Here is a 26,782-nt window from a genome sequence, read left to right as displayed (position 1 = left end):
GCAGCTGGGTAAACAATACTGTATGATGAAAGGCTGCAATTACTTTAGAGTCAGACCCACTAATTAGTAGATAATAAATTAAACAATCAGAACACCTGGAAAAGCAGAATGAAAATCAGGCTGAAAATTGTGAGGAAAAAAAAAAAAAAACAACCCTATCTCCTTAGTACATTTTAATAAAAATTGACCAAACTTAGTTTTGTTATTTCTCCATTGACTCCAAAACACAGAACCTCTGAAATAACAGCTCACTTAATTGGGCAAGGAGTCCAATTAAAAACAGAAATTGGTTGGAACAAAAACCTACAGCCACAGTGGGTCCCCAGAACCGAGTTTAGGAAGCACTGGTTTATAATATATTTATTTATCTAATCTTAGTAGAAGCCTAGAGGTATGTCACATTAAAAAGCAAAATGAATACTAAATATGAACAATTTTATAAGATGCTTATATTTTTGATCATTTGTGCTGAGCAAACTGCACTTTGCCATGCAAATTTTCAATAGAAATTTAACTGGAATAAATCAAACAACAAATGACTGAATACTTCTTTCTCCATTGCACAATTCACTTTCTTATACTCCCACCATAACATTTACTCACATGTTAAAATTGGGGGTTTAGAAAAGTGGCAAATGTGCTAAATGACTGTGTGTCAGAAACTGTAGCCTTGGAGACACGTCGGTTTTAATGGACAAATCAACTTTGGCTTCTCTGTAATTTTGTGTCTGACTAACTTTGTTCCCCAAGATGCTGCCCTTTGCAAACATGATATTAATGTTTGCTCTCTTGCATTACGTGGACTTGGATTTGCAAGTGCTCTCTGAATCTTGTCTCTTTTTTGAACATTTCTTTTTTCTTTGCAAACAAACAGGTCATAAGCTAATTTATGACCCTTAATCTGTACAGCAGACAACCTATCCTGACCCAAGGCAGAGTGCTTACTTTTGATGCTTTTAAGGTTGTTTTGCAAAAAACTCCCATACAGGGCTTTGTCATTTTCTACTGATCAAGCTGATCTCTAAAGCCATCTTATCACAGAAAGTTTACAGTATATACACAATTTTGCCACCTGCAGGCCTGAAAGCTTCTGAAAAAAATCTGAAAATAATTCTACTGTGCACTGATAGGTATGATCACAAAATCCAGGCAGAGACTTGGAAGTAGGAGGGCAAATGTCAAATGTTAACAACAAAGAGACTGTGATCCTTCAAATGTCTGTTCTGAAAGGGACTGAATGAAAGGTGGGAGGAAACATATTTTAAAACATGATTCGAACACCAAATTATTTTCAAAATATCAGGTACTTTTAACCTATGAATGCAAGGAAAAAATAAAATAAATTAAATAAACTTAATTTAAAAAATACAGACATAATTAGCAGTTTTGCTTTTCACCAGACTCTAGGTACTTCTGTGAAGCTACCAATTAACTTTTCCTGTAGTTCAGTTGAAAGACTCAGTAATTATATAAGGTTTTTATTACTTCAGTGCTAAACAAATATGTAAGAGTGCAGCTAACAGTCCTTCATAAGCAACAACTGCTGATATATAACTAGGATTACCAGATATTTATATACTTCTGGACAAGCCTGTATATCATCCCCAATTTAAATGTTCCAACTTATTCTTAAATCTTTGTCCAATATTTTATGACTAATTTTTCAATAAATAACATATACATACACACACACACACACACACACATATCAGTATGCACTTTGCTGCATACAACACCCTACAGGCTGTATGTTACAAGAGCTTACCAGTCCAGAGGTGTTCGATTATGAAAGTCATGGGCTGTGATCAGTTCTACTGCAATATATAAACACTATCTAGTAGGTTGCCTCCGGTCATGAATTCACCCAGCAAAACATTTTTCAAGGGAAAAAAATAGAACACACAGATAGAGACAACAAATCAAAAACCTTGGGTTAAGAAAGAACACTTCAAAAACATGCTTTTGTCAATTAAAGTGCAGCTATCTGTGATCATGTCTGTAACGCTACTGAATGGTCCGATTTAAAATTTAAGGTCAATGGATAGTGGTTTGCATTCATTGAGGTGGTCTGCCTCCTTGGTTTGCTGTAATTTTTGATTTGATGTGTATATCATCAGTAATAATGTTGCCTTATAGAATTTGATAGGCTGCGTAGGGTCACATCAGCATTTCCCCCTAATGCTGTGTTGGTTCTGGAAGAATAAGGTTACTCCGTACAAACTTGCAATAATTAGTAAATGGAGTTTTGGATAAAGGAATAGAATAACCACATTTTCAAATCCTACAGAGTAAGTCTGTATTCACTTCAAAATGACTGCCTGTGGCCCAACAACTGCCAGGGTACGGGTGTAATGAAAGCAAGTTGGGAAGTACACCATAGATGCTATATCTTAAACAACAGCTTTTCACTTAAATTATTGCTAGCAAACAAAATCTTTATTCAGTTTGGTCACTTGTGCATTCACATTTCTCTTATTCTTCATTAAACACCAATCCAATTTCACCTAATCTGCATTGAAAGAAGGGAAAGCACACTGAATGCTTTGCTTCCATACATTTCAAAAGGCAACAGAGGTGGCTGCTAAGGCAGACCTAGTGCACATAGATCTCCATTAACCAATAACCAAAGGTCCAAACCTTCTAATGTCATCAAAAGAAAATCTGCTTAGCATCTGAAGGATTTTGTTCCATTGGACAATAGGGACATTTTAATCTGTAAAACATAAAAAAAAAAAATCATAAACTTAATTTTTTGTTAACAGTACTCTAAATCAAGTCAAGGCAAGTAAGCTGAAACAACAGTTTTGCCTAGGCAAGCAAGTATGTTTAGTTGTTATGGTAAGAAGGATATCACGACAGCTAGACACACTACTGTTATCATTATACTGATAAATTGCCGCATTTATGTGCTGAACTATGATAAGGCCCCCTAAATTTGAGGAAAATAATGCTCAAGTTACATCTAGCTATAATAACTCCACTTATAGTTCAGTGGATAATACAGTCGATTCCTGTTAATCGGACCACATTGGGACGCGATAATTTTGGTCCTAATAACCGGCTGGTCCGATTACATGAACATGTCCTATACATGTGCAACCAAGACGGGACGTGCTATAAGTAACATATTAAAATGTCATTGCGACTTTTATTGTGCTGCTCACGCGTATGGCGAACGTACAAACAAGAACTACGTACATGTACATGTATGGTTGCTTACAACTTTGTTTATTGAAAAATAAATCTACAAATTCTTCGAAATGATCTACACAACACTCAGCATGCAAAGCACAATAAAAAATGTTACATTACCAAATTCCAGTCAACGTTTGAAGAACTTGTCTAGTGTGATCTGACGCATTCTGTTTATGCACTACACTTGTTTACGCTCAACTTCATGTCGCCCGGCTACTGGGCGGTCCGTTTTAGGAAAGAAACGGCAGGCATGTTCACCCCCACTGGTTTGCACTTGGTACAAATTTTCCGACTTCCTGACCTTTGATAAAAGCATAAATTCTCCTGGGGAGCCCAGGGATCCTCCCGATGTCGCTGACCCACTTTACATTCGCTTTCCGCGGGCGACTTATGGCTTCTTTTTCTTATTCTCTGTCACATTCTTTGGTCCGATTAAACGGAATTTTGGTCCAAATAAGCAAACAATATTAGGCTTATGTAATATGATCTGTTTCGGTTCTTTAGGATTCAGTCCGAATAAGCGGCTGTTCCGATTAACCGGTGGTCCAATTAACCGGAATTGGCTGTAATGTGTAATTCACACAGAGTTCAAGAAGTCTGATTGTGCAAATTATGAAAGCATATTGGACAAAAGGATGATACAGTGAGACAGTTAATACTGCCTCACAGCACTGAAAGCTGCCTATGCCCATGTCTTCTGTAGTATATACTGTAGCACAGTAGCATAATTAAACCTGTGAGTATGGGTATATTCCACCCAGGGTGGAGTACTGATTTGAACTGGTTGATACCAGGATATACTTTGGCTCCAAACAACGTTCAATTGTGTAAGCAAATGCAAAAATGTTTTGATATGAAAACAGATGAATGGATGGATGTGCAACAAGACTGTCAAATTGTGAAAAAAAGTCTATGTATAGTACAAGGTATTAACTACTAAATATTTTCTCTGATTCCTTAAAATTAAGTATTTTGATCTACAAACATACTGATCCGTGTTCATCGCTTTATTTGGAACGGGCAGTATAGCGGTTGTGTTGTTTCTTCATGGATCCACGTCCCTGGTTTGATTACTTTAATGCTCTGTGTTTGCACTCAGTGAAGAGCACTATACACAAATACATAGAAATTAACTGAATTTAATTACTGCTTCTGGTTTTTGCCTGTACTTCCCTTGTTTGCACTGGCTTTTCTCTGAGTATTATGGATTTTCCTCAAACCTTCCAAAGACTTGTGTGTTAGATTGATTGACAATTCTAAACTGGCCCAGAGAGAGTATATCTGGACCCTGTAATGGACTAGAAACCTATTCAGGATTGGTTCCTGCCTTGCACTCAGTGTCAGGATAATCTAATTCAGTGTCTCCACATATCTGCATATCAGGCAAATTTGAGAATGTTTTAATTTTCTAAACGTTTCTGACCACCACATGGCCACGGGGCAGCAGAGTCTGATTTGTTAACAATGGTCATGTTGTTTGTCTAAATAGCCCATTTTCTATTCAAACCCTTTTGTAATGTTCTAATGTTAATACAAAAACACCAGCAGACAGGACCAGAGCTCACTGTCCAGTTTACTCACTCCAGGCCAGTTTACAATAGTCAAAAGCTTGATGTCACCTCTTTAAACTGTGAGACATGGAAACCCCAAAAATTACAAGAAGAAAACACAAACTATAAACACATGGCACTCCAAACAGTAATGACATGAAAGAAAGCATTTTAAGTCAGCAAAAGTACTTACTGTTTGAGAATACCACCTCCATTGGATACACTCTCACAGCTCAAAAAACTAATTGAATTTTCAAGTCTCAAAAGATCATATAACCCTGAAATCTTTTTTAAAAAAAAACAAAACAAATCTTAAACCTATATTAAAAGAATTAGGTTCAGAAAAATGGCAGGGTGAGTGAATGGATGGAAGAAAATAAAAGTTTTGGCAAAAAACAAGTCAATACCAAATCTGCAAAGGTCCCCAAAGTACTAATGCACATCCTGGTAACCTATTCCATGTATGTATGTTCTTATATGTGAAGAAAACCTTACATAGTTTCTATGAAATGCAAACTGGCAAGTAGCATTCATCTACCAAAACCCCAGGTGTGTTCTAGCTGATATCAGCTGCTATCCAACCTACAGTTTCCTTTTGTAATTTTAAGCAATTCCACCATTAATTCTCTTAATCTCAATTTTCTTAAACTGAAAAGATGAAAACTATTTCAGTCTTTCTTGCAAGCATATATTCCAGTCTTGGAATAAGCTTATTATGTAGCCTCTGGACTTTTGAATACTCATAAATCTTTTTTATAATACAGAACTCAAAACTACATATTATTTCAGCCTCTTAATTTTATCGTAAACCTTAAAGATAACCTTACTTGACACAACATTCTATTATCATTCTCAATGTTTGGTAAATCCATAGTATTCATGAGTTTTCAAACCCACATATCCTGATCAGGGTAAATGGAGTGTCAAAGTTTATGTATAAGAAATTGTCACAAAGAAAAATGACACTAGGCTATAGCTATGAAAGTGGGATGACAGATAAACATGACAAAAAATACATTTGTATAATACACAGTACACTTAAAGTAGGAGAGCAAAGAATGTTGTGTAAAATGGAGTAAACAAAAATCTGTAAAATGCCAACTCAAGGCACAACACTTGAGCGTATGAGTGGTGGCATCTGCCAATCAAAAAAATACAGCTGAGGCATCTACACAGAGCAAGGGTGGCACTGTATAATGTCAGCTACGTGGAGTTCTTAAATAATGTTTCATTCAGCCACTTTGTATGGACTGCCAATGGACAGATCCCCTTTCTTCCAGTGTTTAGGGTGAAGTGATAATCCGACTTTTAAAATATGGAATTTCTTTTATATATTATCCTATCTTCCCACTCACCTGCGGTGGGCTGGCGCCCTGCCCGGGGTTTGTTTCCTGCCTTGCACCCTGTGTTGGCTGGAATTGGCTCCAGTAGACCCCCCCGTGACCCTGTAGTTAGGATGCAGGGGGTTGGATAATGGATGGATGGATGGATGGGATGGATATCTTCCCACTCAAATGCAAGGTAAGTGCCCAACAGCTAAATGTCATTTTACATGACATTTTCTGTGTAGTATTCCCACTTAACTTATTTACATCTACATTTACTACTTTCTTTGTATGAATTCTTTGTTTATATAATGTCAATTGTTAACTTATACAAAGATTTAAGATTAAAGCTAATATCATACAACGAGTAGCCTCTTTATTTTGAGCATTATCTAATTGTAACATTCTCCTGTATTTTCCCTACAATGGGTCATGGACTCAAGAAGATTTTGAAGACTAGTCAATGTTGATTGCAGTGTTTATCATAATTGCTACAAACCAGTATCAGACTGACTGGGGTACACACTCCAGGTGTTCCCTGCATGGAGAGCTTATGTTCTCCCCATACTCATATGAATTTTCTTCTGGTGTTCCAGTCCAAAGACATACTGCTAGAAAAGCAGGTACTGCTAAATTAGCTCTAGTGAGAATTTGAATGTGTTGTTCCTACTTTGTGAATGATGATTGCTCTGACAGGCTCCAGCTATCCCTCGTCCCTGGCCTGGATAAGCAGATTAGGAAAATGAATGGATGGATGGATGGAGCTGAACCTCAATTCCAAAAACCTTGTTCATCTTCTTTGACAGATGCTGGGCTTGATGGAGATCTAGTGACTGGGAACACTGAACACTCATGTTTTTCAGCTTTACAGTGTAATATATTTTTGTGATACAAAAATGTCTTAACATGAGTTACCTTTCACCATTAAGAGATGTATCTGATCACCAACAATGTCATGACCTCTTTTGGCATTCAAATAGTACTCTGGTTTAACAAAGGACCAAACACCATTAACACCTACACCAACTTGCTGCAATGTTGATTCTTGACAGGAAGGATCCATGGACTTACAGGATTTGTGTCATATTGGATAGTCACTTAAATCTTTCAAATTGCCTTCTGAACTGTACAAATAAAATTTTTATACCAGTCTGCTTGGTTTAAATAGCACTATCTGCCATTATGACTCTCTATCTGTCCGAGTACTGTAGTCAATAATGTGGGAAAGGAAAATGTACCTATTAAGGCAATACTGTTGCTGGATAACTTTTTATAACAATGTCATGCATTATTATCACTGTTTATTTATTTTTTACTTTTTTATTTATGCTAGTTTTTTGTGGAAATAGGACATCCCATGCCCTTTGTAATGTATTAAAATGTATTTTAATTTTCATTTAGTAACTTGATATTAAAATGTTTGTGGTCAAGAAAATCAGCATAATGTTACAGGTAATACAGTATTAACCAAACAACTTCACAAATGGAATTAATAAATGCTGAGGAAAGTTAACATTTATTTATGGCATAAAACACTATTTTATGAGCTACTTAATTTTTTAATCTTGTGCAGAGTCAGAGTGTATCTGTAAATCTAATTTTGGAGGCAGTGAATTTTAAAAGCAGTAATGCTTTAAATACTTTTACACAAGAGTTACAAGAGATAGTGTACTATAAAAATGTCACTTACTTTCCTGTATTGATTAGTTTGTTCAAAGCATCACGAGATATTACATGGCCGCAAATCAGCTTCATAGGTGGGTTTGTCTCAGTTGTTTGCTGTCTGAGAATTGGGCAGGAAAACACAGAGTGGTACCAACACTTTTTCCCCAGATCGATTTCAATCTAAATTGCAAGAAAAACAGTTATTTAGCGATTTAGCAAATACACGATTCTATATACACACACAGTATAATACCACCACAGTAAGTGAAACATTAACCAAAAGTAAATATTACTGTTGTGCAAACAAACTAACTGCATAAGCAGTGTTAAAAAAAGCATTCCAATTGAAGAATGATTTTTTACCGGAAGTTCATCCTTATGACTCCACACACCAGTGCACTGTCGTTGTTCAATCACCTGCCTAATGTTCATCAAGACAGGAAGTGCCATGCATCCCGAAGAAAAACTGGGGGGAATCAAACAAACAATAAATGATAATTAATGATAGAACACACAAGAAAAACAGGCCTCTTTACTCAACGATATTATCTCTCTCTCTATTATATATATATATATAAAATCCAAAGTCTGTCTGTCTGTAGGTCTGTCTATCAGCTTTTCATGAGAGAACTACTGAACAGATTTAGATCGGGTTTTTTTCCATAATTTGTTTGAAACTTCTGGTTGATTTTGTGACCACTCTCATTGTGCCAAGAAAAACATTTTGCTTGCAGGAGCGATATATTTGCGCTAATCCGAGACAGAAGCTGCGGGCCAAGGGGAGGGGGAAGCGTGACGTCAGGAGTGGGAAGCCAGGCAGGGCCCTCCTCACTGTCCTTTTTCACTAATACACAGATAGAATTTTTCAAAACAGCACCAATATCATTGTGTTATAATGCTCTATGCCATATTTATCTTGCAGTCACCCTCAAATAGTTGACTTGAAATCTTCATTACTGGCATAGCGCATTCCACAAAAATAGTCCTTCAGATTGCAGAACATATAGATGCCACTCAGGATCAGGTCTGAAGAATAGGGCTGGTGCAGAATCACTTCAAATTCACAGTTCTGCAGAGCGATCTTTGCTATTTCTGCAATTCTCCTCTCCTCTTTTCTCTCATAAATGGCTGTAAACACCAAGCTAATCAGTGTGATACTGAAAAGTTATGATGGCCTTTTGAGATATATACTCAATATGAACTACCTCCTTAACATTAGAAACTGTGCATGATCTTCCTGGCAGTGACTTTGACCTTTCATTGCTTTGGTATAAGAGCATCACCATGTTTCCCCTGTTGTTTGGACTGTCTTATTTCAGGAGGCAACATTCTGAACTCTCAAAATGCACAGACCTTGCTCACTGTAATTTTTCAAAGACAATGGATTCATCTGATTCATAACTAACCCCTACAGTGTCTGCTGTCTCACACACTGTCACTCTTTAATTTTTCATAAAGATTTACTTGAAGGTGGCCAGCTTGCTAAATACCTGAAATATCCTCTAGCTTTAGAAATGCAATGATGATGGCCAGCAGCCATACCACATGCCCTTCAGAACAGGTCATCCACTTGAAACCAAGCATGTTCAGGCCCGGCCAGTTCTTCGATGGGAGACCAACCAGGAAAAAAAGTTTGGGTTGCTGCTGGAAGAGATATTGGTGAGGCCAGCAGGGGGCGCCTACCTTGTGGTCTGAATGTGAACTCCAACATCCCAGTGCAGTGACAGGGACACTGTGCTGTAAAAATGGCACTGTACTTCAGATGAGATGTAAAACAGAGGTCTTGACTCTTTGTGGCAATTAAAGATCCCTGGGCATCCTTCATAAAAAGTAGGGTGTATCCAATGTCTTGGCTAAATTGTCCCCCACAGCCTGGTCATTCTGGCCCCCTAATCATCCCTTGTCTCTGACTGGCTAACTATCTCTCACCCCTTCATCCACCTAATAGATAATGTGTGGTGGAAGTATTGGCACAAATTCAATGCAGTTGCATCATGCAGGTGGATGCTGCACACTAGTGGTGGTTGAAATGTCTCACCATTCACTGTCTAAAATGCTTGGAGTACCTTGAAAAGCACTATATATGTAATGAATTATTATTATTAATGACAGCACAATACTTGATATTGTGCTTTTTGGCATGTATTTTAATTTGGCTCTAAATCAAGAGACATAAACCTTAAGTGCTAGAAACGTTTAATTCATACACTTTGGTAGAAGTATAAGCTATGCTAAAACTGATCTAATCATCCATCATATAATCAAGTGAACAAAGGCAGTTTCCCTGCACAGAAAAATAAGAGATGAGGAGGCAAACTGTGTGAAGAATGAGATGTGGACAAAGGAAAGTTAGATGAAACTCAAAGAAGAGGTGGTTAGCAAGTGGCTATTCATAGTTACACACAATACTCCCTATTCTGACAGCTTCTATTTACTCCTCATGATTCAGTATAAAATACATACAAATTCAGGCCAGATTGGATTGTCGACCAGGTTTGTATACAAATACTTCAAAAGAACAGAGTTGTGGGCCTTGGTGGTGAAATACAAGCAATATTGCAGAGAACTGGGGTGTCCCCTTGGAGGTCAGATCACAGTGATCTGCTACGCTCTGGGCTCAACACAGGCCAGGAGTAACAGCATGCCTCAGTCAGTTTAAAAAATTTTACATTGATTAGTAAAATGGTCCCCCACAGACAGAGCAGAGGAGGTGGACCAATGTACATGTCTCACCATATTATTTCTTTTCACCAAGATGCTTAAAACAAGGACTTCATTTTATGGGCAACATAAAATGTGCAGACTGTAAATGCCAAATGGTTTATGTAATAAGTTAAAGTAAACCATGATTCAGTGTATATCGCTTTTGAGCTAAACCCTACAAAACTTTACAATGGTACAGTACAAGGTTACAGATCAAAGTGTTGCATACAAATCAGATTGAATTTTCCATTTTTACAAGATGTGCTACAGGGTGAAATTATATTTAAACCCCAAATTCCCAATATTCCTACTAATTACCTCTTTAAATTCAAAAGAATAGTTTCCTCTAAAATTTTGTTCATTAGGTTCCAGTGAAGGATACTGTTAATGCTACTGGGTAAAAAGAAATTTAAGCAATTGTATGCTTCCAACCTTGTGGCAACAGATCATGGAAGGCCCTTTTCTGTTTCAGCATGACTATGTCCCTGTACATAAAGCCAGGTCCATAAAGTCATGGTTTGATTGCCTTAATATGGAGAAACTCGAGTGGCTTGCACAGAGCCTTGACCTCAACCCTACTGAACAACTTTGGGATGAATTGGAACACTGATTGCAAGTCAGATCTTCTCACCCAACATCAGCACCTGAACTCACAAATGCTGCTTCGCTAAAATAGGAATAGATTCATTTAGAGACAAATCCAAAATCTTGTGGAAAACCCTAGAAGAGTGGAGGTTATTATAGCTGTATATTTGGGTCCAAGGACATATTAATGCCCACCTCATATAGGTGTGATGGTCAGGTGTAAAAAAACTTCGTACTCTGTGTGTGTGTGTATAAATAATAACATCCACACACACAAACCCAGATATATATGTAAATATTATACTCACATTTGGAAACTAATGTGACATCAAACACCTTGCAAAATAAAGAAGTGATAAAAATCAGCTGTAATAAGGAGTACAGCTCACTACAATTTCCAATTTCATGCTCTGTACCCTACAGATGTTCATATATGTCAACAATAATTCAAACTGTAAAAAAAAAAACTTTTGTTCTTGAAACATTTATATTGTTTAATGTTTTACTAACCTGACGCTTAATGGTGATTCCACAGAAAGTCCAAGAAGAGCACAAGCATCTCTGGTAAAAATGGTGCAAATATCAGACCAATTACCATTTTCAAGTAAGTGGCGATATGGTGAATTCTCAATGCCAATACGCAAATAAACTAGACTACCCATTAGAATTTGGATATCTATAGGAAGAGGAAAAAAAAAAACACACACTGTAAAAGATGTAACATAAATGACTGATAAAAGTTGTGCTTATTTTAATTTGAAATATGTTGAAGTTGCATTGTGAAAGAAAATCAATTTCAATTTTGACTTACGAAAATAAAAATGTTAAATGTAGCTGCATTTATGTGACACCCTAATAAAATACAGAGATATTTACATATAATCAGTCTGTGGATTCTAATGCCATTAAAGGCATATAAAAGCACATATTTCAATGCTGGAATGAAACATTACAAAAATATGCAGTCTCCACAAAGATGGAATTTCTGCCCTGATCCAAAACTGGGATACATCTTCCAAGATGAATGTAGATATTCTCTTGTGATTGTGTTTCACACTAAACAAAGATTACAAAATTAATTTTAAAGAACAAACAAAGGTTTTTCAGACCTCACCTCTTTGATGCTGAGTAGCAAAGGGCTGGAAATGACGTGCATACTGAAGTGCCTCTGCCTGATTCTTCATTCCTCCACTGAGAAGACTGATGAAGTAGAGACGATGAAGTCTAAATTCTAAAGTGCTGTTGAGGTCCAAAAGTCTCTGCCTGTTTGTAACAGCCCACCTATAAACAAAAAGGAAACATAACATATTTGAAATCAAAGGCACTTTTCCCCCCCTTCATTTAATTTATATATTTTTTTGTTTTCTTACTCTAATGCTGGGTGGAGATCCCTCATTTTTAGGGCTTCTAAAATTCGATTTAATTCTAAGAAGGGCTGCTTCATGCCTATGTCAATTGCTACTCCAGACTCCTAGAATACAAAACAGGTGGACCACACAAAATTAAAACTGCAAATATGCACAAACTGTATCTTAAAGAAAATTTAGTTATTAGATAAAGAAGAGCATGCATAAATAAACATGCAATGGGAGTGACATCCTAAAGTTGCACTTTAAATAAAAAGGAATATTAACATAAATGTTGTGTAAAAGGGCAGCTTAACCTTTTCAAAACATATTTAAGAAAATGTATAACATCTGATTTTTGTCCGTATGATTTTTCAGATAAATATTTTATTTGATCAATGGAAAAATATGTATGTCTTGAGATTCTGCCTGCACAGTGAATTTGTAAAGACAATGAATTAATACAAAATGCAAATATATAAGGGAATTGAATGTTTAATTAAATAGGATAAGTAAGGCGTAGAGGTGAAGTAAAAACCTGACAGCACTTGTACAGGACTGGTACAAAAAAAATAATCATAGGTACATTTGTTTTTCCAACTTAATTAATAATTGTAACATGTTAACTACTGACTCTCTATAACTCTCAGTAGACCATCTTCTTATCTGTTCCTGTTAACTGTTAAAATGAAAAAGTGTTTTAAAAATGTAAGTGCTATGTTTTCCCCTTCTTTACTGAGCAAGAGCAAAAATTAAGAATTTAATTTAAGAAAGCATTAATAAAAATAAATATTGGTTCAATTAAGAAACAGGTTGAAACAAATCTAATTACTAAAATGTTTTCTTCTAAGCAAAACTTTAGCATATAAAAACAATCTGTAATCAACCCACCTTACACAAGTCCTCGGCTACATTCAGCATGCCTTGCCTGTACAAGTGCTCCACGATGGTTTCACTTAAATATTTCTGACGTTCTTGCAGTTCCCACACATTGTCTGCCACCACAGCACTTATTTCTGCATCAAAATTCTGTAACAGATTAAACATCCATAAGGATTAAATCGAACAATTAAATAATGCAAATTATTAAAATATACAATGACAGTAAACAAGAAGATGCTAAATATTGTTGCATTTTATTTTCTTGCTATATGTATATTTTAAGAATTTAGAAACAATGCTGTAGATGTCCATTAGTGTGCACTCAAAGTTGGTAGGGTACTATAATCTTAAAGATTTTGAACTTTAAATTTATAAGGTTGCTAGTTCAATTGTCACTATTGACTCCCCTTGTAACTGTTAATTATTATTAATTATCATAGCTGCTTGTGCTATATTTGTAAAAATAATGAGAAAGTTGGGCTATTGATTGGTGGTTTAAAATAATGTTTTTTTCCATTTTCATTTTTCTGTTTAATTGTAAAAATACACTCACTGAGCAAACTAATCCATGCAATTATTTAATCAGCCAATCATGAAAAAAATTAAACTGTTACAGTTCAGGAGCTTCAGTTAATGTTTACATCAAAGACCAGAACAGGGAAAAAATGTGATCTCGCTGACTGTTGGTGCCAGACACACTGATTTGAGTATTTCTCTAATTACTGATCTTCGAGGATTTAGACTTTAATCAAAATGATATGAAAAACAAAAGCCAGTGAGTGTCAGTTCTGTGGAAAATGTGCATCCCTTCAAGATGACAATCTACCCATCTTCTCATGGCTACTTCCACCACAATAATGCACCATGTCACAAAGCTAAAGGTTGCCTGAAATTGCTTTCATGAACATGACAGTAAGTTTAGTGGCCTTCCCAGTCATTGGATCTGAAACCAATAAAGCACCTTTGGGGTGTGGTAGAATTGGAGATTCGCAGCATGAATGTTTAGCTGACAAACTTGTAGAAATTTTGTGATGCAATCATGTCAACATGGGCCAGGACTGAACGGCATGTTTACAACAACTTGTGCAATCCATGCCAAGAAGAACTGAGGCTGTTCTGAGAACAAAAGAGGCCCTTCCCAGTACAACGTTTCTAATAATTTGCTAAATTAGTGTATATTTATATGAAAACAAAAAAACAGAACTTGTTTTTAACCCCCAATTGCTTTGAAAATATTGGATAATATTTTCATATGACACAACTGATTGAAACCCCTATTGTCTTTCATTCATTTGTCTTTATAACATTAACATTTTGCACTTTGCCTGCTTTTTCAAAGGTAGACATATCTTAAGACAACCAAGAATTCCTCAAAGATTCTCACATCCTTGCATACCTTTGAATTCAAAGCTTTTTGATGAATAAAACTATACAACAAATGTAGCAGTCCTACATCCCTGAACAAGTACTCAATGCCAATGCTTTGTGAATGTCTTCACATTACATATTTATTGAATATATTTATGTATCTAGATTGCACAATACCATACATTGCATCAATGTTCATATTGCTTACTACACGTCATATTGCTCATTCTTCTTTGTCTTGTCTTTGCACAATGTCTTGTCTTGTTTGTGTTTTAATTTTTATTTGCACTTTGTGTTATTACACTGTAGACCCTGAGTTTCGTAATTTCGTCTCTCTGTATACTTGTATATGGTTGAGATGACAATAAAGTTTGCTTTCATTTGATGAGATATTTCCATTTTATACAGAAGAAAGCACATTCTCATCTTTTCTTCTCCATTCTGTCACATTTTTCAAGGAAATGTTTTTTTCATTCTTCTCTGTCCTTCTGGATTGATTTGTTTAATAAAATATGCATATATTGGCATAAGCTATCATACTGTTAGAAATATATGGCACACCGACAAAAGTGTGTTGATAAATGAGAGCTAACAAAACTGCATGATGACAAATACACACAGCTATTGGGCTGCTCTTTCCACCTTCGGCAGTTGCTATGGAGAGAAGTGTAGGCATTTAATTTAGTGGTCACTTCTAAAAATATTGAATCTCTTGCAAGTTACAATATTATTAGCTTTAATTTGTGTGTCCTGTATGACGTCTGCTGCTTCTGAAGAAATTTAAAATGTAAAACATGTTATATTGTGAAACATATGAATGGAAAAGGAAAAGGGAAATGTGACTTCAGATGAACAGCAAAGATCTGCAAATGTTAAAATTCAGTATGTAGTACATTTTTAATGCAAGATAATTTATCAAACAGTAGTTAAAAGAACTGGAAACATGAAATATAAGTATTGTTTTGCATATTTATGAATTTAACAAACTGGTTAGTACACAAATATAAAAATAAGTTCAAGTATTAGTACATAATAAAAAAAGAGATAACTCACCCGATCAATTGCTTTTCCTACTTTAGACACACTCCCATGAATGTCTTTGTGACTTGATGCCAGTCTCTGTAGCGATTCTTTAATATTCTTACAGCACTGAGACATTGAGGAATATACAATACCTGTCAAATCACCATCTTTTAGGCCTGCAGAACACAGAAAAACTGCCCATCATTAAGTAAAAGGCAAAATTACCTATAAAATACATGCAGAATAAGTTATTATCTTTTTAAACAAATATATTAATAGAATATCCAATAACACAGAAAGACTGTAAAGAGAAAAATATCTACAAAGGGCCACTAAAGCAATTAATGAAAAAGCATGTTAATGTAAAACTCCTCATTTCTCCTTTTTTACAAGAAGAATGTGACATCTAAAAACATTTGTCTAGTTTTGTGGCTAGTTCGGATCATCTCACATGTTTGATGGTACACTTTAAAATTCTCATCTAAAATAAGTCATTTTCCCATAATGTACTTTGGACTTTTCTACATTGTGCTGAAATTATTCTTTGTGGTTTGTTTCAATGATTTCCAGACTGACAGGACTGTTTTAAATTTTCAGTTCTGCTTAGATTTCTATTTCACATTTAACAACACTAACATGCATAGAAATTATTACAACTCTCTTAAATTGAAAATTCATGAAAACCAATTTAAAATTGGGGCGGCAAAGTGGCACAGTAGTAGCACTGCTGCCTCGCAGTAAGGAGACTTTGGTTCGCTTCCTGGGTCCTCCCTGCGTTGAGTTTGCATGGTCTCCCCGTGTCTGTGTGGGTTTCCTCCAAGTGCTCCGGTTTCCTCCCACAGTCCAAAGACATGCAGGTTAGGTGCATTGGTGATCCTAAATCCCTAGTCTGTGCTTGGTGCGTAGGTGTGTGTGTGTGTGCGTCCTGCGGTGGGCTGGCACCCTGCCCAGAATTTGTTCCTGCCTTGTGCCCTGTGCTGGCTGAGATTGGCTCCAACAGACCCCACATGACGCTGTGTTAGGATATAGTAAGTTGGAAGATGACTTACTGACAATTTAGAATTTTTAAACACAAAAACAATGAATAAAATAGTCCAACATTTCTTGACGATCTAGACACGAGAACCTATTTTCATGTATACTTAATTTTCTAGTGACAAATCTACAAAATTTCTAAGTTTCTATTTTTATATTTGGGAATAGAGAAATTGTCATGCAATACTCCAGTTCTCAGAGAACAGCGTGTAAGGTAACTTTGTAAAGGTTTTGATTTCAAGGTATTTATAAAGATGTCAAATTTCTGTACATATACAGTCTTCTACACAAAAGATTGTTTACAAAGTAGAAAAGGAAATTGACATTTTAATGAGAAAAAGATTAAAATACAAATTTATAAAATTAAGATGTAAATTCGGCATGTGTACTTTTGATGTCTGTAAATGACAAAGAAAGTCAGTGACACCGAGTTTATACAATGTGGCTAGATTTGTGTAGTGCAAATATCAGGGACCAGACGTAGATTCCTGTCCCAGTCACAGACTGTGTAGAATCTGCATATTAATTTCCCTTAACAGACATTAATAAATTGTTTTTCAAGAGGTTTTTTTTTTTTGCCATTTCCAAATCTGCAAAAATAAGTTACAGGATTTGTACATATTACAAGAAGGGATAACTCACCCTCTCAATGGCTTTTCCTATTTTAGACACTCCCATTGATGTCTTTGTGCCTTGATGTCAGTGTCTACAGCACATCTTCAATATTCGTATGGCACGGAGACATTGAGGAGTACAGAATATTATACTCAGGTAAGGTAATGTAACTGACATTTCTGAAACAGCCCAGTGTGTCGCTCAGTATACCCCACAAACATGGCATGTTTTCCTAACTTAGATCTGCTAACTGCTAGGATAGAATCCTGTTCTTTTGAGTTATATGGATTCTGAAGATGGAGGGAGTTATTTATAAGAAAGAACACATTTTGTTGATGGCAACTTAAAAACCTTTACGGCTGGCAGGGATATATGGATTTACAGATTTCAAAAGTTTCCTTTACACTGCATAATTAATGTTTCTATTGATATTTTCAAGTTAATTACTTAAATCTGATCACATTGCACCCATTTACCAGAATCACATCTACACATTTGCTTTTAACAACAAGAAGGTGGGTTGGCCCTCTACCTGAGCTGGCCAAATGTCTTCTCACTTCAGAGACATAACGAAGGAGCTCATCTAGGCTTTCTTCTGAGAGGTGGCCATACATTACAAATCTGTAAAGCACTTTATCCAGTTCTCGCTCTACACAGGCACACTGCTCCATTGCTCTTTAAAAATCAGAGAAAGAAGACAAAGATCAATCATGTTTTAACATTAGAGTAAAAACATGTAACATGTTTGCTGATTTTAAAGTACATTTAAATTGTATCAGAAGAAAACAGTATTCACTCTCAATTTATTATTTTGAAAACCTGATGACTAGAAGCATTTTGGAATTAACCATACCACTGTACTGTGTGTTGTACTTTATCAGCAGTATTATCAGTTGGCACATAACGTGTTTTTAATAGATGTAGTTAATCTTAATAATAAAAAGCCCACATAATGCTGACTATTTAAATTGGATTCTGAGTTTACTGTCTTTTGCTTTCCTAACAGTAATGAACTCTGCCTTAAATATCCCTTTAACTTCTGTCTTTCACTGTGCCAACATTTAAACGCATGAAAAAATGAGTTAATCCAAATATTTTTCAATTCAAATCAGAAAGGAACTGACCTGCCCAATATATTCCCCATCTTTATTTATCTTGCACACAAATACTAAAAAAATTGAACAATTACAGTGCATCCGGAAAGTATTCACAACGCATCACTTTTTCCACATTTTGTTATGTTACAGCCTTATTCCAAAATGGATTACATTCATTTTTTTTCATCAGAATTCTACACACAACACCCCATAATGACAACGAAAAAAAAGTTTACTTGAGGTTTTTGCAAATTTATTAAAAATAAAAAAACTGAGAAATCACTTGTTCGTTAAGTATTTACAGCCGTTGCCGTGAAGCTCAAAATTGAGCTCAGGTACGTCCTGTTTCCCCTGATCATCCTTGAGATGTTTCTGCAGCTTAATTGGAGTCCACCTGTGGTAAATTCAGTTGATTGGACATGATTTGGAAAGGCACACACCTGTCTATATAAGGTCCCACAGTTGACAGTTCATGTCAGAGCACAAACCAAGCATGAAGTCAAAGGAATTGTCTGTAGACCTCTGAGACAGGATTGTCTTGAGGCACAAATCTGGTGAAGGTTACAGAAAAAATTCTGCTGCTTTGAAGGTCCCAATGAGCACAGTGGCCTCCATCATTAGTTAAGTGGAAGAAGTTCAAAACCACCAGGACTCTTCCTAGAGCTGGCCGGCCATCTAAACTGACCGATCGGGAGAGAAGGGCTTAGTCACGGAGGTGACCAAGAACCCGATGGTCACTCTGTCAGAGCTCCAGAGGTCCTCTGTTGAGAGAGGAGAACCTTCCAGAAGGACAACCATCTCTGCAGCAATCCTCCAATCAGGCCTGTATGGTAGAGTGGCCAGACGGAAGCAACTCCTTACTAAAAGGCACATGGCAGCCTGCCTGGAGTTTGCCAAAAGGCACCTGAAGGACTCTGACCATGAGAAACAAAATTCTCTGGTATGATGAGACAAAGATTGAACTCAAACGTGACGTTTGAAGGAAACCAGGCACCGCTCATCACCAGGCCAATACCATCCCTATAGTGAAGCATGGTGATGGCAGCATCATGTTGTGGGGATGTTTTTCAGCGGCAGGAACTGGGATACTAGTCAGGATAAAGGGAAAGATGACTGCAGCAATGTACAGATACATCCTAGATGAAAACCTGCTCCAGAGCGCTCTTGACCTCAGACTGTGGTGACGATTCATCATTCAGCAGGACAACGACCCTAAGCACACAGCCAAGATATAAAAGGAGTGGCTTCAGGACAACTCTGTGAATGTCCTTGAGTGGCCCAGCCAGAGCCCAGACTTGAATCCGATTGAACATCTCTGGAGAGATCTTAAAATGGCTGTGCACCGACGCTTCCCATCCAACCTGATGGAGCGTCAGAGGTGCTGCAAAGAGGAATGGCCGAAACTGGCCAAGGATAGGTGTGACAAGCTTGTGGCATCATATTCAAAAAGACTTGAGGCGGTAATTGCTGCCAAAGATGCATCAACAAAAGTATTGAGCAAAGGCTGTGAATACTTATGTACATGTGATTTCTCAATTTTTTTTATTTTTAATAAAATTTGCAAAAACCTCAAGTAAACTTTTTTCATGTTGTCATTATGGGGTGTTGTGTGTAGAATTCTGAGGAAAAAAAGTGAATTTAATCCATTTTGGAATAAGGCTGTAACATAACAAAATGTGGAAAAAGTGATGCGTTGTGAATACTTTCCGGATGCACTGTATTTTAAAGTTAGAATATATTAGATTTAGGGCTTTAAACACAAGTGCAGCAATGTAACCTGGTTCCTGGGCCAAAGTCACGCCTTGACACAAGATATCGGACAGAATCAGAAGTTTATTCGCCAATACAAACATATACAAGGAATTTTACTCTGTACATAAGGTGCATACATAAAGACAAACAAACACGGCTATGCCATACCAATCCAAAATATGACATGAATAGTATAAAATAACCACTTTTATAAATGGATAAGCAAAAACATTTTTAGTAATTAAAATGCACTGCATTTGTCATTCCAGTAGATGACGCATCACATTAACACTGCTTTTACGAATCCCAATGTTAATGTTTTGGACACATGCACCGTCCTTTGTTACCTACAGTGGTGTGAAAAACTATTTGCCCCTTCCTGATTTCTTATTCTTTTGCATGTTTGTCACACAAAATGTTTCTGATCATCAAACACATTTAACCATTAGTCAAATATAACACAAGTAAACACAAAATGCAGTTTTTAAATGATGGTTTTATTATTTAGGAGAAAAAAAATCCAAACCTACATGGCCCTGTGTGAAAAGTAATTTCCCCTTGTTAAAAATAACCTAACTGTGGTGTATCACACCTGAGTTCAATTTCCGTAGCCACCCCCAGGCCTGATTACTGCCACAATCAAGAAATCACTTAAATAGGAGCTGCCTGACACAGAGAAGTAGACCAAAAGCACCTCAAAAGCTAGACATCATGCCAAGATCCAAAGAAATTCAGGAACAAATGAGAACAGAAGTAATTGAGATCTATCAGTCTGGTAAAGGTTATAAAGCCATTTCTAAAGCTTTGGGACTCCAGTGAACCACAGTGAGAGCCATTATCCACAAATGGCAAAAACATGGAACAGTGGTGAACCTTCCCAGGAGTGGCCAGCCGACCAAAATTACCCCAAGAGCACAGAGACGACTCATCCGAGAGGTCACAAAGACCCCAGGACAACGTCTAAAGAACTGCAGGCCTCACTTGCCTCAATTAAGGTCAGTGTTCACGACTCCACCATAAGAAAGAGACTGGGCAAAACAGCCTGCATGGCAGATTTCCAAGACGCAAAACCACTGTTAAGCAAAAAGAACATTAGGGCTCGTCTCAATTTTGCTAAGAAACATCTCAATGATTGCCAAGACTTTTGGGAAAATACCTTGTGGACTGATGAGACAAAAGTTGAACTTTTGGAAGGCAAATGTCCGTTACATCTGGCAAAAAGGAACACAGCATTTCAGAAAAGAACATCATACCAACAGTAAAATATGGTGGTGGTAGTGTGATGGTCTGGGGTTGTTTTGCTGCTTCAGGACCTGGAAGGCTTGCTGTGATAGATGGAACCATGAATTCTACTGTCTACCAAAAATCCTGAAGGAGAATGTCCGCCATCTGTTCGTCAACTCAAGCTGAAGTGATCTTGGGTGCTGCAACAGGACAATGACCCAAAACACACCAGCAAATCCACCTCTGAATGGCTGAAGAAAAACAAAATGAAGACTTTGGAGTGGCCTAGTCAAAGTCCTGACCTGAATCCAATTGAGATGCTATGGCATGACCTTAAAAAGGCGGTTCATGCTAGAAAACCCTCAAATAAAGCTGAATTACAACAATTCTGCAAAGATGAGTGGGCCAAAATTCCTCCAGAGCTGTAAAACACTCATTGCAAGTTATATAAACGCTTGATTGCAGTTATTGCTGCTAAGGGTGGCCCAACCAGTTATTAGGTTCAGGGGCAATTACTTTTTCACACAGGGCCATGTAGGTTTGGATTTTTTTCTCCCTAAATAATAAAAACCATCATTTAAAAACTGCATTTTGTGTTTACTTGTGTTATATTTGACTAATGGTTAAATGTGTTTGATGATCAGAAACATTTTGTGTGACAAACATGCAAAAGAATAAGAAATCAGGAAGGGGCAAATAGTTTTCACACCACTGTATTTACCTTTATTTATTTACTTACTTCTTACAGCGTTAAGTCACGAGTGCAGAGCTTCCCATGTACATATACAAAGTACAGCAATGGCAAAAGTGCATTCTTGATCTGATGTAGAATCATCGCCATGATTTCAGTTTACCTCTGTTATAGCACATCTATGTGAAAAAAGCAGTGTCAAATGTGCTTAAGTCTGGGGTTTGGGGAGTTGGGTTCGTGAACGCAGCTGAGATAATTAAAAAAAAAAAAAAAGCTAACCTTTGCAAGTATCATAAATTACACCGACTGTTACAGACTGGAATCAAGTGTATGTTTTTATTCTAAAATAGTAAGAATAAGAGCAGTTCACTTCTCAAAAACGGAGTCGTGCAGGATCGAACTCATGACCTTTTGATTCCCAGTCAGCAGCTGATACCATTGCGCCACGGAAGCAGTCATAGTAAATGCGTGTCAATTTTGCATGCTAACGTGGCTTTTTTTCTTACCGATACACCACGGAAGCTGTTGTCTTATCCTTGAACCTTTTGTGCAAGTGTTTATTTGATCTTTGGACTTCAGGCTACACACATTATATAGTTTATGCCTACATTTTGTCATTTACTACTAAAATATGAAAAACATTTCTGTTTTAAAAATGTGTTTACACAGATTACTGTAGAAACGGAACACACATGAAAGGCATGTGTTCCAAATAACGATCTATTATTTCTACTCTAAAACTCCACTTCACTCCCAGATAATCAATCAAGGAATGAGCTTGGAGAAGTTCGTGCACGTTCCAAGTCAGTGGGGGGATGGAATAGCTGGCTGCTTGCACCTTGTCTTTATCGGCACATTTAGAGAACAAAAGACGCTGGCGGAGAGGTGTGAACGGATTTAAGGTGGGCCGGATCTATGAGTTTTTTTCGTAGGCTCTGGTAATTCTAGTGTTAATGAGATGTTTCTATAACGTGTTTGAAGTCCAGCTAGGGTTAATTCAATTAACTGGACATGATTAGGAAAAGACACATTCCTGTCTATAGAAGGTCCCATAATTCCCAATATTTATCAAAGCAAAAACCAAGCCATGAGGTTCGAAGGAATTGCCTTCATAGCTTAAGAGTCAGGATTGTGTTGAAGTGCAAATCTGGGGATGGCTACAAAAAATTACTGTAACATTGAAATTCAAAACAGCAGAGTGGCCACCAAAATTCTTAAATGTAATAATTTTGGATCAACCATGACTCTTCCAAAAACTGGTCATCTAGCCAAACTGAGCAACTGGGAGAGAAAGGCAATGGTAGGTGACCAAGAACTTGATGGTCACTGTGGCTAAGCTCCAAAGAACCTGTGTGGAAATGAAAGAAACCTCCTAAAGGAATATCACCACTGCAACAATTCACCAATCTGGGATTTATGTCAGACTGGCCAGACAAAAACCTCTCCTTAGTAAAAGACAAAGTGAAATCTGCTTGGAGTTTGCGAAAAGGCACCTAAAGGACACTCAGACTATGAGAAACAAGATCCTCTGGTCTGATGAAACCAAGATTAGCATCACATCTGGAGGAAAACCATTGAAGCTCATCACCTGTTCAACACCATTCCAGTGGTGAAGTAAGGTGGCGGCAGCATCATGTTTTGGGGTTATTTTTCAGTGGCAGGGGCTGGGAGACTAGACAGGGTTGAAGCAAAGCTGAAAGGAGCAAAGTACAGAGAAATATTTATTAAATACCTGCTCCAGAGCACTTTGGATCTCAGACTGGGGTGAAGGTTCACCTTCCAACAGAAAATGATCCTTAGCACAACGCAAATGCAACACAGAAGTGGCTTAGGGACAACTCTGAGAATGTCCTTGAGTGGCCCAGCCAGAGCTTGGACTGGAACCCAACAAAACATCTTCAGAGAGACCTGAAAATAGTGGTCAACTAATAGTCTCCATCCAACCTGACAGAGCTTGAGAGGATCTGCTGAGAAGAATGGTAGAAAATCCCTAAATCCAGGTTTGCAAAGCTTGTTACAATTCCAGGCTTCAATCGCTTTAAAAAGTGCCACAACTAAGTACTAAGTAAAGGATCCGAATACTGGTGTCAAATTTCAGCTTTTTATTTTTAATACATTTGCAAAAAATTCTAAAATCCTATATTTGCTTTGTCTTTCCGAGGTATTGAGGGAATCTTGATGTGCGGAAAAATCAATTTAAATTATTTTAGCATATGGTTGCAACATGCCACAATGTTAAAGTGAAGGTGACTGAATACTTTCTCAATCCACTGTAAATAATTTGTTTCATTACCGGCAGAAATTGACTCGTATTGTGGAGACTGGTTAGAAACCTGCAAGCACTGCAGCCCCCTAGGCCTGAGATTAGATACCCCATTTCTAGTGTATTACAAAGTCGTAGTGTAATGTCCTTTTACTTTTTATTAATTTTTAATATCCAGCCAGTGCTTTTATTTACCTTCTAAAATGTTTCTACAATGTCCACATTTTTAACTTTACATATCTTTACTTTATAAAGTTGCCTTGTGTCATATTAACTGCCAGATTTAAAAAAAATAATAATATATATATATATATATATATATATATATATATATATATATATATATATATATATATATATATATATATATATATATATATATATATATATAATTAGATACCCACCCACTGTCAGGTAGCTTGTAATTACTCAACGAGAAAATCAGATAAACATTAAAGTGAGATAAACAACCTAAAGAAATGCAGCAACTGAAACTGATGCCGTTGAAGATTTCCAGAACAAACTTTCCCAGCCCTATTTATCCGTTTTACGTCAACGCAGCGACTTTTTACAAAGATGAATGTAAAATTATTTTTCCTCATTTCACATTAAGAGATATAACTCACAACCCAAATGACATTGCATCTAATTTGTTCAACACGATAACGCACGAGTGTCCTCAACTCTTTCCCAACCATACGCTCCTACTGTAATTGATTTGAAGTGGGGCTGTCATTACAAACAGGAGGCCCCTTACAGGACTTGTCATCTGTTTCTGTTCTGAAACGCCCCATCTTTATGCTATAAACAATAGAAATTCGGCTGCCAAGAATTTCCTACTGAATCCCCAAAGACAATAAAATAACTCCATAAACTGCAATCCCATGTGTAGACAGAGGCACCACCGCGAAATTCCTGATTTGCAATAGCAAGAGATCAGTACCCAGCAGGAGCCTCAGCAACTGAATCGCAAAAAAGCTGCCCACCAAATATCAATTAAAATAATTAAATGGATATATTGAATCATCAGGAAATTGTCATATTAAACAGTCAGCAATGCAGCTAAATTGCACGAATAGTTCATAACAACACAACATATTTTCTTTGTAGGAAGTAAAACACAATCGTCTTACATTACTTACCTTGCCGTATATTTTCGCTACAAATCACCTGGCCCTTTAAAACCACTTCCTTAATTAAAAAATAAAAAATATTTAAACACATACGCTGGGCGCTTCCATTAGACGTAGAGTCGATATGTGTGTCTATTTTAATTTTCATGTATTATCGAACATTATATATTCATTCACATATGCGTATGAATAAAAACTTTATATTAGTTTTAAAGTAGACCGCTAAATTATGTTAGTACACACCTGTTTTTAAAGCGAACGTTTACGGTCCTTGTTTGGTAACCCCCACCAATATTTTTTTACATTAGTATGTTCCATTGAGATCGCATTATGACATTTTGGAATATACCAACTCTTCATGAGTGGGGGGAACTTTGGAAAAATAGCATTACAAAAATGAACAAATATTGACTTATGGAACGACAAGGAATTATAAAATAAATCCGTATTGTATATTTTTGTCTTTGTTAAACTACTATCCTCACCGAGCTTTAAAAATAATGAAAGCATATATTGTCTCTTTAAGTTATACCCGTACAAAAGGTACCGTTTACTATACTTTTGTAGGGAAAACGGGTGAAAGGTGACGCCAAAGGAATCCGCATAAGTTTACATGGTGTGATTTCCAGGGTCTGTGCAGTTTAGGTAATGTACTTCACATTAACCACCGCTAAACAATTTATAGAAACAGCTAAAACGCAAAGTAAGATTTTTTAAATTGAATTATTATTTATGTAAATAAGCTTATGTCTTTTTAAATCATTGTTTTAAGTGCAAAATAATTTATATAAAGATGACAATAAACATATACAGCACGAGAAATGTTGCCTGCTTCACCCGGGAAATAATATAAAACAGTGGGTCTCGGTTATAGTGGTATCGAGTAATCGGATGTATCGGGAGTTGTCAAAAGATTTGGATTAAAAATCTATTTTGAGATACGTGATTAATTTTCGCCACCTGTGGATCTCTAGCTACCTGTATCCATCCATCCATCCAGTATCCAACCCGCTATTTTCTAACTACAGGGTCAGTGCGTCTGCTGGAGCCAATCCCAGCCAACACAGGGCGCAAGGCAGGAAACAAACCCTGGGCAGCCTATCGTATATATATTTACAAAATGTTGGTGTCCACAACTCACATTTTGCATTAAAACATCACAAAAAAATATTTAGTTCACCTGCAAGTGCCTTTTGTATGTCTGTATGCATTTTCTAGTGTATGTCACACAATTGAATTAACACATGAATGCTGTTAAAACAAAACAATGCAATTACAAATACACAGGTATTACTAATTCATTTGTCATTTTGTTCCATGTCACTGTTTC

At 36.7% G+C, this 26,782-nt stretch overlaps 1 protein-coding gene across 3 annotated transcripts; it reads right to left on the bottom strand.

Annotated features, from left to right (window-relative positions):
* Nucleotides 1–261: 261 nt before the first annotated feature.
* Nucleotides 262–25,723, bottom strand: rmnd5b (required for meiotic nuclear division 5 homolog B). 3 transcript variants are annotated; one of them, XM_039775671.1, is made up of 11 exons: nt 25,462–25,653; nt 17,825–17,967; nt 15,673–15,818; nt 13,261–13,398; nt 12,394–12,494; nt 12,138–12,304; nt 11,534–11,699; nt 8,099–8,201; nt 7,761–7,915; nt 2,638–2,713; nt 262–2,509 (listed from the first exon to the last, which is right to left on the bottom strand). In XM_039775671.1, exons 2-10 carry the CDS (start codon nt 17,961–17,963, stop codon nt 2,650–2,652), a joined length of 1,179 nt encoding a protein of 392 aa, XP_039631605.1. In that variant the 5' UTR covers nt 17,964–17,967; nt 25,462–25,653; the 3' UTR covers nt 262–2,509; nt 2,638–2,649. The 3 variants fall into 3 exon arrangements, with proteins under 3 accessions (XP_039631605.1, XP_039631604.1, XP_039631603.1); XM_039775670.1 differs by lacking the exon at nt 25,462–25,653 and adding an exon at nt 25,696–25,723 and having other exon boundaries at nt 262–2,713; XM_039775669.1 differs by having other exon boundaries at nt 262–2,713.
* Between the last annotated feature and the right edge of the window lie 1,059 nt (nt 25,724–26,782).

Source organism: Polypterus senegalus, chromosome 13 (genome assembly GCF_016835505.1).
Source record: "Polypterus senegalus isolate Bchr_013 chromosome 13, ASM1683550v1, whole genome shotgun sequence".
In the NCBI taxonomy this organism is placed as follows: Eukaryota; Metazoa; Chordata; class Cladistia; order Polypteriformes; family Polypteridae; genus Polypterus; species Polypterus senegalus.
This window is presented reverse-complemented; position numbering and strand designations above follow the sequence as displayed.

Excerpts from the sequence above, each read along its gene's own strand:
- rmnd5b (XM_039775670.1), bottom strand. The coding sequence starts at position 17,963 with ATGGAGCAGTGTGCCTGTGTAGAGCGAGAACTGGATAAAGTGCTTTAC. Across the intron at positions 15,819-17,824 it reads AAGACATTTGGCCAGCTCAG|GCCTAAAAGATGGTGATTTG; the intron begins GTAGAGGGCCAA and ends TGTGTTCTGCAG. Across the intron at positions 8,202-11,533 it reads GAATCACCATTAAGCGTCAG|TTTTTCTTCGGGATGCATGG; the intron begins GTTAGTAAAACA and ends GATTCCCCCCAG.